The sequence below is a fragment of the Lepidochelys olivacea genome (genome assembly GCF_965140295.1).
Source record: "Lepidochelys olivacea isolate rLepOli2 genome assembly, chromosome: 8".
Taxonomy (NCBI): domain Eukaryota; kingdom Metazoa; phylum Chordata; order Testudines; family Cheloniidae; genus Lepidochelys; species Lepidochelys olivacea.
The window spans coordinates 12,684,065-12,697,656 of record NC_140418.1 but is presented as its reverse complement, the minus strand read 5'-3'; the positions used below and the strand labels follow the sequence as shown (position 1 = coordinate 12,697,656).

General features: G+C 38.5%; 1 protein-coding gene across 1 annotated transcript in view; it reads right to left on the bottom strand.

Annotated features, from left to right (window-relative positions):
• Positions 1–13,592, bottom strand: part of CDKL3 (cyclin dependent kinase like 3) — a 38,017-nt gene that overhangs the window by 15,930 nt on the left and 8,495 nt on the right. Inside the window, exons 3-7 of the mRNA XM_084637723.1 lie at positions 11,271–11,465; positions 10,318–10,496; positions 9,181–9,293; positions 7,472–7,611; positions 1,673–1,761 (exon numbers count right to left, since the gene is read on the bottom strand). Coding sequence (XP_084493849.1) covers positions 1,673–1,761; positions 7,472–7,611; positions 9,181–9,293; positions 10,318–10,496; positions 11,271–11,465 — 716 coding nt within the window. The remainder of the gene's footprint in view (positions 1–1,672; positions 1,762–7,471; positions 7,612–9,180; positions 9,294–10,317; positions 10,497–11,270; positions 11,466–13,592) is intronic.

The following is a 13,592-nucleotide window of genomic DNA, read 5'->3' as shown; positions in this document are numbered from 1 at the left end:
TTCTCTCCCTCCTCCTCCAGTCCCAGTCTCAACAGACTCATTGCCCCTTTTTACTCTTTTCCCACCCTGTGGTCCAGCTTCTGTCTGTCCCCACTGCATTTGATTCAGATGGCTTCCTCCTCCATGCTGCCTGGGTGCCAGCGAGGAGACCAGGGGTCACTGAAGGCAAGGAAGAGACAGGTTCCCTGCTCTCAGTATCAGTGCCTGGCCCAACCTCAGCCCAGAGCAGATGGGAGTCATTACAGGGAAAGCCCAGTTTTGCCCCTGAGCTTTGGGCAGGAGGGAACATGCTCTAGGAACTCTGAGTAGATGAAGTATGCTCAGTGAGGATGGAATTTTTGGAGATTTTAGCTACTAAAATCAAAGAAGTCTCAAGCACACACAAACTGCGATTTTGCAAAGGCTTATAACTTGCTCAGACTTGGATGGATTTTCACTGTGATAGCAAAAAGCATATCCCTGAGACAAATTTCAAGTTCCTGCTCTCAAAGCATGGGTGTGACAGTGCTGTTCAAAGAAAAAAGTTGCCAGAATTTTTTGACACAGGCAAAACAACATATTTTCCTTTGCTTCAGTCTCAGAAGCAACGGAACCATTTTTGCTGAAATTTTTGAGAAAAATTCAGCCAGTGGTAGACACCTGGCATATAAAATTGCAGCCCAAGCAGTTAAAGTTTGGCAACATCATAAGCAACTGAAAACCGGGTCTTATAATGAGAAGTGTTGGGCAACCTTAATAATAGACAGCTCAACCACCCCTGTGTATAATTATACAGTACTGTTTCTCTAGTTAGATGTGCAGCTTCATACATTACTATTTCTGTTCTTGACAGTATTTTCTGATTTTCTGTAATTATATCAGTGCTTTGCATAACAGGATTTCTTCCATTTAATTTGCTATTTTTACTTTTATAAAATATACCAGCTGTACAAATAAGCAAATAAAAATTACAAAGAAGTAAAATGTCCCTTGTTTTATGTAATATAAAGACTCAGGAATATTCAATTATACCTCATACAGGGGTTAAAATTCATTTTCTGTGACCTATACAGAATTAACAGAGATTCCTTTATGACAGACAAAGGGCTGGATCTTCCAGCTGGTGTAAGTCACCATAGCACCATTAAAGCCAACACAATCGTGATGACATACAACATCTGAGGATCCGGCCCAGTGAGGTAGGGACGTGATCGGAATTTGTGAAATCACCCCTGTATTATGGCCTCCTTTTGGGAGGCCATAATAGCTAAGATTTCTCAGTTTATCTTGTAGAACAGTTTTCCTAAAAACCTCATGTTCAATTTTGGGGACACTGCCATTCTTATTCCCATCTCTGGTTTACTGTTGGCAGGTATAATTACAGCTGTTCTATCTTCAACTACCCTAGACCCACCAACTGGACAGAGTGGGCACAAGTACTTAATGAAGCACAACTTTCATCATGATCTATTACCTACAGGGATGTTGAATTCTTTTAGATCTTAAGGATAAAACAGACAGTAATTGAATGTTCCTATAGCTTCACAAAAATACACTTGTTCTGAATTATTACCCTTGTATATTTGTATACCATGTACTTCCCTATTTACTGTAGCTCTTACAAAAATCATATAAAATTATAAAAATCTGAAACTAGGGCTTTTTATGTTTTAGTGGCCAACAAAATACTTACTTTTCAATAAATCCATCTCTAGTAAAATAGTCATGCTGCAGCAGATCTGTAGATGAGATCCTATTAGTGGGATCCATTTGTAAACAAGCCTGTAAAATATTAGAGGTTATTTTAGAAGGAATTTTTAAATCACATACCGCATAATGTAAGCAATGTTGTTTATTACTGCCTGTGATAATAGTGTAACACCAGCTTACAAATAACTGCATTTCAGAGGCTACTAATATATTTGTACTCGCACAACCTGAGATTTGTATCCATACAGATTCTATAGTATAGTCCTCTGCAGTTAGAAATTATATCTCATTAGAGTCTAAAGCATCGTACAGGCATAACACTACTCACTGCCTCTATGCTCTAATCTGTTCTACCTGTACAGTTGAAAGCCCTGTATAACTTTATTCCATTGATTTTTTTTTGTCATTGCACCATGTTTCAGTAATGCCTATTATGTCTAGGTCCTCTTCTATTGCTACACAATCTAGTTTAATTATTTTCACTGTAAAGCTTTTTATGTTGGTACAGATATTTTTAGGAACAGATCTGTAGCTGTAACCAAACTCTGCTCAGTGTCAGATGGTTGGAAGATGGCTCTAAGCCATCATTATGCCCTCCTGATCCTTGGGCTAGCCAACGGCCCAAGGGCTACTCTAAGTTATACTGGCTGGAATGGTCCCCTATGGACTGCTCTAATGGCTGAGGATTTCCCCAGCATATTCCTCCTGCCCCCAATAGAGGGCTGGAGAAGAGAGTGACATAGAGCAGGTTCTGGCAACTTTATGCCACCCAGGGATTCTCTCCCACCGGGTGGCTCCTCTGCTTTCTCTTTAGGTCAGCTTTCACGCTTTGCACTATCAAAGAAGACTAACTGGCCAAATATCTGGCCCCTCCATTTTTATTTTTAGTTGTGTGCCTATGTTCATTTAACTCCTTACTCTGACACCTTGTTGCTATTCTGGAATTTACCTAACTAGTCTCAACATGACCTTCTTCTACTTTGTCTATAATTTATGTCCTATCCTTTACGGGATGCAGAGTTATGTTTGTATGACTTACATCCATGTCTTCCAGATGTCTTTGTCCAATCAGAGTGCTCCTCAGCATCTGTTAGTTTTCTCCCAGGTCCTCATTTAAATAATATACCAAAAGTGTGGTAGCTTCCTTTGCCAGCACTTTGGTTATGGTGAAGCCCATCATTTCTATATAAGTTCCTCCTTCCTCAGAGGTCCTAGGTGCCCAGTAAATGTAAATCCCTCTCCTTTACACCTTATTTTCATCTATGCACTAAGAGTCTGAAGCTTCTTCTGTCTCGCTGCCCAAGCATGGAGTGGGAAGCATTTCAGAAAAAGCTACCATAAGGCCATCAATCTAGATCTTTCCCCTAGTAATCTAAATGTCTCTACCATGACCACAATCCTCACCACTTACTAGATGTTGTCTCTAGATGTCTTGGGAGATTTAACACCTTTGCACCCAGTAGAGAAGTCACCAAACAGTTCACATGGTTGCCAGAGATCCTGCTGTGAATATTTCTATTACCACAGCCTTTCTATGTCTCACATCTGTAACTCCATTTTCTGGAGTGACCAACTTAGAAAATGGGTCCTAACTAATGGAAAATGTCCTGCATCCCTGACTAACTAGATGATCAGGATGAGTAGTTCTGAGATGGGTCTGTTCAACAATATTCCTATATACTGCCTCTGTAAAGACACACAGAGAGCTAAAAGAAATCCACTAAAAATTCACATGTTTGCTCTCTCAAGTTTTGTAGATTAAAATGTAAAAAAAAAAAAAAGCTTTGATGAGCCGAAGTGATGCAATATATAAACTATACTCCCTCCCCTGAGGCTTGTGTTCAATGCTGCCTTTGATTACAAATGAAATGAGCTTGGTGGTCATAACCTATACCCTTCTCAAAATATATCAGTATCACAAAACCACCACAATTAGCACTACTGGCAATTTCTTCTCACAATAGATTTCCTACTGGAATTGTGAGGGATGTGTACAATGCAACAGAGCTAGGCAGAGAAGAATGGAATACTCCTGCAACACTATACCCTCTTTAGTCTGTGTAATCATTCATTTTGTGAGTGCTATAATTGATCCACTTAAAGAAAACTTGGCTTATGGTCCTTTCACTGAATGAATGAGATTCTTCATTTTCTTGAAACCAGCAGTATTTTCTAATGCCAAAGAAAGAACTGCTGTATTCCAACAAAATGCATTCATTTTTTCCCCACTATTACTCTCTGTAATTGTACAGTAGCAAATACAGTAATTAAACAGTACATATATGTATAGCATTGGGTAGAGTTTTCAAAAATCACCTAAGTGACTTAGGAGCATAAATCCATTGACTTTCAATGCCAGCTGTAAACAGACCAACATGGATGGATTGGGTCATTAAGGGTTTGCTGGAGGAAACTTTGGCTTGTACATGTTTGACGTGGTCTAATTAAAATATAACTATGCAAATCACTATTGTTACCACTGTTATATAATTGCAACAAATCTTATACAAAATATAACTCATGGCCAGAAAGGGTTAAACAGCTTGCAGACTAACTAACCCAAAGCTGACCTTTAAAGACATGTTAGAAATGGTAATTAGAGCCATTCTATGGCTAGGCAGGCTAAAACTTTGAAATGCAAACCTATATTGTTAGAAGTTACAAGTGACACCAACTGTGTGTACCTTAGATGCTACCCATGTAAACAGACAGTTCCTGTCTGTCACTATAGCTACAAATTCAAAGATCAAAAGGGAATATTAACATTTAGATTAATCTTGGGTGAAGTAACGTCATTGTCTATATATCTCTTTGAAGTTTGTGATAGACTACCTAATGGATAAAAATAACGAGGAGTCCTTGTGGCACCTTAGAGACTAACAAATTTTTTTTGGCATAAGCTTTCGTGGGTTAGAACCCACTTCATCAGATGCATGGAGTGAATATACAGGAGCAGATATAAATACATGAAAGGATGGGAGTTGCTTTACCAAGCGTGAGGTCAGTCTAACTTTCTTTGTTGGGCCTGTCTTGTAGTAGGTGACTTCTCGGTACCCTTCTGGCTCTGTCAATCTAATCTTCCGGAAAACACCATCCTAACCACTATGGATGTAGAAGCCCTCTACACCAACATTCCACACAAAGATGGACTTTGTACAAGCCATCAGGAATAGCATCCCCGATACCATCACGGCAAACCTGGTGGCTGAACTTTGTGACTTTGTCCTCACCCACAACTATTTCACATTTGGGGACAATTTATACCTTCAAGTCAGCGGGACTTCTATGGGTACCTGCATAGCCCCTCAGTATGCCAACATTTTTATGGCTGACTTAGAACAACGCTTCCTCAGCTCTTGTCCTCTTACACCCCTACTCTACTTGCGCTACATTGATGACATCTTCATCATCTGGCCCCTTGGGAAGGAGGCCCTTAAGGAATTCCACCAAGATTTCAACGATTTCCACCCTACCATCAACCTCAGCCTGGACCAGTCCACACAAGAGATCCACTTCCTAGACACTACAGTGCTAATAAGCGATGGTCACATAAACACCATCCTATACCGGAAACCTACTGACCACTATACTTACCTACATGCCTCCAGCTTTCATCCAGACCACACCACATGATCCATTGTCTACAGCCAAGTTCTACGATACAACCGCATTTGCTCCGATCCCTCAGACAGAGACAAACACCTACAGAATCTCTATCAAGCATTTTTAAAACTGCAATACCCACCTGGTGAAGTGAAGAAACAGATTGACAGAGCCAGACGGGTACCGAGAAGTCACCTACTACAAGACATGCCCAACAAAGAAAGTAACAGAATGCCACTAGCCGTCACCGACAGCCCCCAACTAAAACCTCTCCAGAGCATCATCAAGGATCTACAACCTATCCTGAAGGACGATCCCTCACTGTCACAGACCTTGGGAGACAGACCAGTCCTCACTTACAGACAGCCCCTCAATCTGAACCAAATACTCACAAGCAACTACACACCACACAACAAAAACACCAACCCAGGAACCAAATCCTGCTACAAACCCCAGTGCCAACTCTGTCCACATATCTATTCAAGGGACACCATCATAGGACCTAACCACATCAGCCACACCATCAAGGGCTCATTCACTTGTACATCTACCAACGTGATATATGCCATCATGTGCCAGCAATGCCCTTCTGCCATGTACATTGGCCAAACTGGACAGTCTCTACGCGGAAGAATAAATGGACACAAATCTGACATCAGGAATCATAAGATTCAAAAACCAGTAGGAGAACACTTCAATCTCTCTGTTCACTCAATAACAGACCTAAAAGTGGCAATTCTTCAACAAAAAAACTTCAAAACCAGACTCCAACGTGAAGCTGCAGAACTGGAATTAATTTGCAAACTGGATACCATCAGATTAGGCCTGAATAGAGACTGGGAGTGGTTGGGTCATTACAAAACCTAAACTTAATTAATTTCTCCCTACTGTTACTCACACCTTCTTGTCAACTGTCTGTAATGGGCCACTCTCTTACCACTTCAAAAACTATTTTTCCTCCCTTGGTATCTTGCTGTTAATTGATTTATCTCTTTAGACTGACCTCACACTTGGTAAAGCAACCTCCATCCTTTCATGTATTTATACCTGCTCCTGTATTTTCATTCCATGCATCTGATGAAGTGGGTTCCAACCTACAAAAGCTTATGCCCAAATGAATTTGTTAGTCTCTAAGGTGCCACAAAGACGCCTCATTATTTTTGCTGATACAGACTAACAAGGCTACCACTCTGAAACCTGTCACTAATGAATAAATTGTTGTATGTTAATGTGTGTAACTAATTACTGGTGGTGTTTAGAAAGCAGAAGGTTACATCAAAAGCCTATTGTTTACCCAGGACTGTATGGTCAAGTGGAGGCTAGAAAACTATATAAAAGTCCGTTGGGTCCTGATCCTGTTTATCTCAGATCTGCTTGAGGTTTCATGCAGGGGATGCCTAAGCCACGAGGATTGAGATCCCAGTTCTGACAGGACCGCCCTGAAATATAAACATGGGACTATAACCTATGAAATATTTCTGAAAGAATTTTTTGCAACTACAAAGCTCACCATCTCTGCTATGTATCTGAACCTCAAGAACTGAACTCACATCTTTATGAATACTGATCTTTTAACCATACTCTCTCTTTTCTTTTTTAGTAAATTTTAGTTTAATTAATAAGATTAAACTAAAATTTACTAAAAGAAAAGAGAGAGTATTGGTTAAAGATCAGTATTCATAACCAGATGTGAGTTCAGTTCTTGCTCAAGATAAATTTGTTAGTCTCTAAGATGCCACAAGCACTCCTGTTCTTTTTGTGGATACAGACTAACACGGCTGCTACTCTGAAACCTGGGAGGTAATGTGTCCAATCCTTTGGGATTGGCAGAACCTTTTCTTTTATATGACGAAATAAGATTTTAGAAATCTTCGTCATATTTGACTTGGGTGTCTGGATGGAGGCCTGAGGCTCGGTTACTTCACGGGAACTGTGTTGTTTGGACTTCTGAGTAACCAGTAAGGTATAACAAGCAATTTAGTGTTGGCTTGGTAAATCTAAGTATTGAATTATCCACCAGCTTTGGGGTTTGTCTGCCCCATTCTTTGCAGTTCACCCTAATTAGGTAACTTCAGCTGGCCCCCGCTGAGACCCTGGTCACAACATGATATTATACATTAGGCACAGCTACAAATAATAATCATCAGCAAGCGTGATACTCAGACCTCTTCTAACATACATGAACAATATCTGCCAGTAATGCACAGAGCTTGGGATACTTTTTCCTTGCATTTTTAGGGTGCTGGACTTCCGGAAGGACCACCCCTGAAAAAACTGGACTCCTTATAAAAATACTCTGAAGATGAGGTGTCAAATTCCCTGAAAGAAAATATAGTTTTCAAAATTCACTGTGAGCAGCCAATAAATAAGTGTATTTTAAATACACATAATGAAGTATATATACAGTACTCTTATTCTACTGTTCATGAGGATAGCTAAGATTAATTAAAAATCTCTCAGCAGAAATGTCTTTAGGCTTCAAAGTAAAGCTGAAAACTATTCAGCAACAATGTTAGATTGCTATATTTCCCTCTTTACTTCCCCCTCCCAAAGAGGAAAGTTACATAAAAAGCAGATCCCTCCGGTAAAGACTTGTTCTGCACTATAGATTATATTTGCAGTTTGATGCACAAAGTAGTTTATACATGTATAACCGTGCAGATGATGAGGCTTTACCCCCATCTTTGCATCTTTCATGTTATCACCACAAACTATTACAGCAGCATGAATAAGGATATTGACAATGAAATGACCTTCACTCATCTTTACAATTAGAATTCTCCTTCCTACAGTTTCATATTGTTAGGAGGATAAAATAAACAGGACTTACATTGCTGCAAGTCTGAAGCTCAGTGCAAAAGAAAAAAAGACTACATTCAAACAGTAATTATGAATGGTTTGCTTTCCAACTGGGTGGGTGTATCTAGTGGGGTCCTGCAGGGGTCAGTCCTGGGTCCAGTACTATTCAGTATTTTCATTAATGACTTGGATAAATTGGGAGGGGTTGCAAGCACTTTGGAGGACAGGATTAGAATTCAAAACAACCTTGAAAAATTAGAGAATTGGTCTGAATTCAACAAGATGAAATTCAATAAAGATAAGTGCAAAGTATTTCATTTAAGTAGGAAAAATCAAATACAAAACTACAAAATGGGAAAAAACTGGCTAGGTGGTAGTACTGCCAAAAAGGATCTGGGAGTTACAGTGGATCACAATTTCAATATGAATCACGAGTGTGATGTAGTTGCTAAAAAGACTAATATCATTCCAAGGTGGTAACTGTCCTGTTCTACTGGTGAGGCCTCAGCTGGAGTACAGAGTCCATTTCTGGGTACCACACTTTAAGAAAGTCCAGAAGAGAGCAAAAAAAAAAAAAAGATAAAACGTTTAGAAAACCTGACTTGTGAGGATGGGTTTTAAAAAAGTGGGCATGTTTAATCTTGAGAAAAGAATACTGACGAGGGACCTGAAAACAGTCTTCAAATATATTAAAGGCTGTTATAAAGAAGCCAGGAATCAATCGTAATCCATGTCCACTGAAAGTAAGACAAGAAGTAATGTGCTTAATCTGCAGCAAGGGAGATTTGAGTTAGATATTAGGGAAAACTTTCTAATTATAAGGGTAGTTAAGCTCCGGAATAGGATTCCAAGGGAGGCTGTGGAATCCCCATCATTGGAGCTTTTAAGAACAGGCTGTAAAAACACCTGTCAGGGATGGTCAAGGAGGTTTACTTGTTCCTGTCTCAGTGCAGGGGGGTGGAGTTGATGACTTCTCAAGGTCCCTTCCACTCTACATTTCTATGATTATATAGCGCAACAATCAAATTGATTATAACATGTCAGTGTTTTTCTTAAATATTGTCTGCATTACACATCAGCAGTACTTACCTACTTTTGTCACAATTTTATGGAGTAGGTCTAGGTCAGAGCTACTGGGTAGATAAGGATTTCCAGTGGCCATCTCAATGATCATACAACCTAAAGCCCAGATGTCCACAGGTCTAAGATCAGGAAATGAACAAAGTGCTCAACAATACAGAGACTGATACTAAGATAAAACATATTTAAAGAGAGCTAATATTTTAAAAAGAAAAATTTTAAAAGAATTAAAATATCTCTAAAATAACAGAATATTTGACAATATAAAAGGATAACACAGAATTAATCACACTTTAAAATATCTTCACAATTACGAAATAATATTGCAGCACTTAGCTGTGAAATTCCTTTAGTTTGTGTAACTGTATATGAAGATCTATAATTAATATAGCTACAAAACAACTACAGTATCTACTAAGACAATCCTTAAACTCGCGTAGTAGCATTAGCATGTATTATGAGTGAATCTGGCATATTATTCTCCAAAAGTCATACTTAACAAGAACTTTAATTAGCATGCTCATATGAAACTGCCAAATATTTTTATTTCTTGTTTCATGACATTTCTCTTAATCCTCTTTTTGAGACTCAGACAATAGCTCTAATCTGATTAAAGATTATGATGTTTTTGGTGTTATAACACTTAAAGGATTACCATCTGTCTAGGAACTATATAACAAATATTGAAAATCTGTATGGTTTATAAAATTAGAGTATTCTATTTAATGGTAGACTATGTGCCACTGAAGTCAGTAAAAGCTTTGCCATTGACTTCAATCGGTTCAAGATCAAGCCTAAAATGCATATATGTGACCCGATATATGTGGATGTTTTGTTGGGTATTGGGAATTAATTTTGTTATTATTTTACTCTCCTCTAGCAAAGCAAGAGTCACTCTTTAAAATATGTGACAGAACACATCTAACGTTCCCCTACTATGTCTAGGCACTAGAGATTTGATTTGTCAAAGTGATTTTAAATCCTTTTGTTGGTTTAACATGATTTTTACAGGAAAATTGTTTCACCTACAAGCAAATTAATTTCTGGCTTTTTGTTAACAGTACTATATTGCTCTAAAAAGTATAAGTTCTAACAATGCTGCTCCATGCCAGCTTAATAATAAGGTATGTAAATAAAAATACATACTTCCCATATGTGGTGTCTTTTAATACCAGTTCTGGAGCCCTATACCATCGTGTGGCCACATAATCTGTATAAATATCACCAGGGGCAGCTAATGTCCGAGCAAAACCAAAATCACATAGTTTAGTAATTCCCGTCTGGGATACTAAGATATTCTCAGGTTTGATATCACGATGTATGACCTGGACAAAAGAAGGAAAGTCTAATTTACTTTAATAAATAAAAAGGATTCTGCATAAAAGATTACTCTCAAAGAGCATGGACTGAAACAAACACATACATTTTGCCACGTTAGGATCACAATAAGCAGTACAGTGTCCTACATTCTCAAAATTGTCTGCAGAGGGTGACAACCATAGGCTGCTACTGCTACACACAACAACAGCCTAATGTGTATGCGGTGGAGAGAAAAAGAGAAGTAACAATGCACCCCAACCCACCCCTCAAAATAAAGAAATGAACAAACAAAAAAACAGACCCCCTGGAGACCAGGGAAGAAACTGCAAAAAGACAGAGAGCTGGGAGCGGAGAGCAATGTGCTGTAAGCAAACTGCCCTGAAAATCTGAAACGGGAGGATACAGTGGTCAGTAGGTTAATAAGAAAGCAATAATAATCAGAAATGGACAAGAACCATAACCCAAACTCCAAACATCTCAGAACCAAAGTTTAGATCTGGATCCAAACAGTGTGAACACAGCTCACCCCTGAGAATTACAGTACCTAACCCTTTAATGGCTAACCCTTTAAAGTATTTCATCTTTTACTGCACAAGTGTTTCAGTTCTAAAAATCAAAATTCAGTTGGCAGCATTTAGGCTATTATTATGAAACTAGAATTTTTTAATATGGAATTAACATTTTCAAACTCTGGGAGACAAAACACTATGTAAAATCAATCAGAAAATATAACATCACTTTGTTTTAGCCTTATTTTGTAGCTTCTACGAAGTACTTACATTGTTGCTGTGGAGATACTCAATTGCTCGAAGGATCTGAAAGAGGTATCTTCTAAGTCTTTTATTATCCAGTCCTTGACAGTAATGTTGTAGCTCATCTAAAACTGTATGATCAATAAATTCAAACACCAAATGAATTTTTTTTTTCTGTCTAAATACTTCTATCAGGTTGACCAGGTTTTCATGACGAAATTGCTGTCGGTGAGAGGAAATAAAACATTCTACTGTAGCTTTTCAGTATTTATTTCTATTAGGATAGTTTTTCTTCTTGACCAAGAGACATATTTGCAAGGGTAGACATGAAAGATTTACATCATTTTGTAAATATTCAGAAATTCTTATTCCCTCTACTCTAACCTTCCCCCAATATTTAAACTATTGCTATTTCAGCTATTTTGCTAAAATGAGGCTGAATCTGAACCCCCACTTGGTAAGGAACTCCCATCTTTTCATGTGCTGTAATATTTATACTGCTTACTGTATTTTTCACTCCATGCATCTGATGAAGTGGGTTTTAGCCCACGAAAGCTTATGCCCAAATAAATTTGTTAGTCTCTAAGGTACCACAAGGACTCCTTGTTGTTTTTGCTAATATACTCAAAGTTGCTAAAACTTTGTTGATACCACTGGACCTAATTAAGAAGAAAAAAAATTCATGCTGTACAGACTTTCAAGTCCCCAGAAAATCAGCTTCTGCTGTGGTACAAAAGCTAGAACTTTTCCCCCCTTTGTCAGAGTTCACTAATGGTGAGCCAAAAACTGCTGTCAGGTACAGCGGTGTAAGCCAGGAATAACATAACTGAAATGGTTGACTGAGAGAAGGTAAGAAAAACTCCTGCACATGCACTTTATTTGCATTGATCAATTAAAGATGCAAAGCCTCATGTCAAACTGGTATTTTTAAAAATGTGCACCATTTCACATTAAGCTCCATATTTTATTTTTATTTATATTCTAGTTTTAGTATTTTTAAAGTTTTATTAAGTTGTTTATTAATGGACTACAAAGATGATGTGTCTAAATTTTTTAATTATAACCATATTGAATAATTTTGGGTTACATTCTCAGTTATAGAGGCATCCATTCAGATTAATACTACTAAGGCAGATGGAAATTAGTCTAGATTTAGAACTAGAGCCTTTATTCCCCTTGACTTCTATACAAGTTGGAGAATCAGGCCCTTACCATAGAATCTGGTTTTTGTACTTTCGCCAAGTCTTAATTAAAAATTGATAAGGATCAAATTAAAAAATAATCGTCCTGTTAGGGCAATGAGTGGGGTTGGTACTGAGAGTCAGACTTTATGACCCAGTCATTCAACTATAAAAAATAAATTTAAATCTCAGGCTTTGAATTTGCAAACACTAGGTTGGCTGAGAGAGAAAAGGGCAAGCCAGGTCAAACAGGAATCTGCCCCAAACCATCTCTAACATGTTTAACAAGAAAACATAATACATTATGTTTGCATTAATTTTCTTGCAGGATCCTCCACATGCACTGCTTTGGCCTCCCATGAATACACTGGTTTCAGGGGTAGGTAGGGGAGTAGAAAACACCTTCACTGCCAGATAATCATGCTGGGGAATCTCTGGGAGGGAATAGCCACAGATTCCTCCTCTGTTCCTAGGTGGCACAGAACTGGGATAATGACTACATCACACCCCTGTGGTGATGCTGTGTAGGCTGTAGGAAATGTACTGGAGAAAGGGCTTGGGGAAAGTGGTGTGACCTGGGAACTGCTGTATTCTGGTGATATGCAGCTCCCAGAATGGCCTCCCCGGGTTGGCTGGATCCAGGCACCAACCACTCAAAGCTCCAAACCTGGAGTTTAGATTGGAAAGTCACAAACGCCACTTTTGCTCTTCCTACCCAGTTTCCTGATGCAGCTGAGGATCTAGTCCCAAAGAGAATGCACACGAGTTACCTGAAGTCAAATGGTAAATCGCTGACAGACTTAAGCATGGGACTCTGTGACTCCAAACCCAATATTAAAAATGGGGAATGTTTTAATTTTGTAAGTCAAATATGTATGTAGATTGGTAGAAAGAGGTTAATCTGTTTTATATTTCTCTTACAGTTCAGAACCTTCAGCAAAACTGTCATGGATAGCAATAGATTGAGACACAATTTTCTGGGGACAAGGGGTAAAGAAATTATAAATTTATCCATGTCAACTGCATCAAAAGCTGACATCAGCAGACTTTTGTGCTAGTGCAGAAGTCCATAGGACTACACATCGGATTAATGGTTTGCAAAATTGTGCCAAATTAAAAGCCCATCGAAATTCACATCCGTGCACTCTACTGTTTTAAATATTAGAGA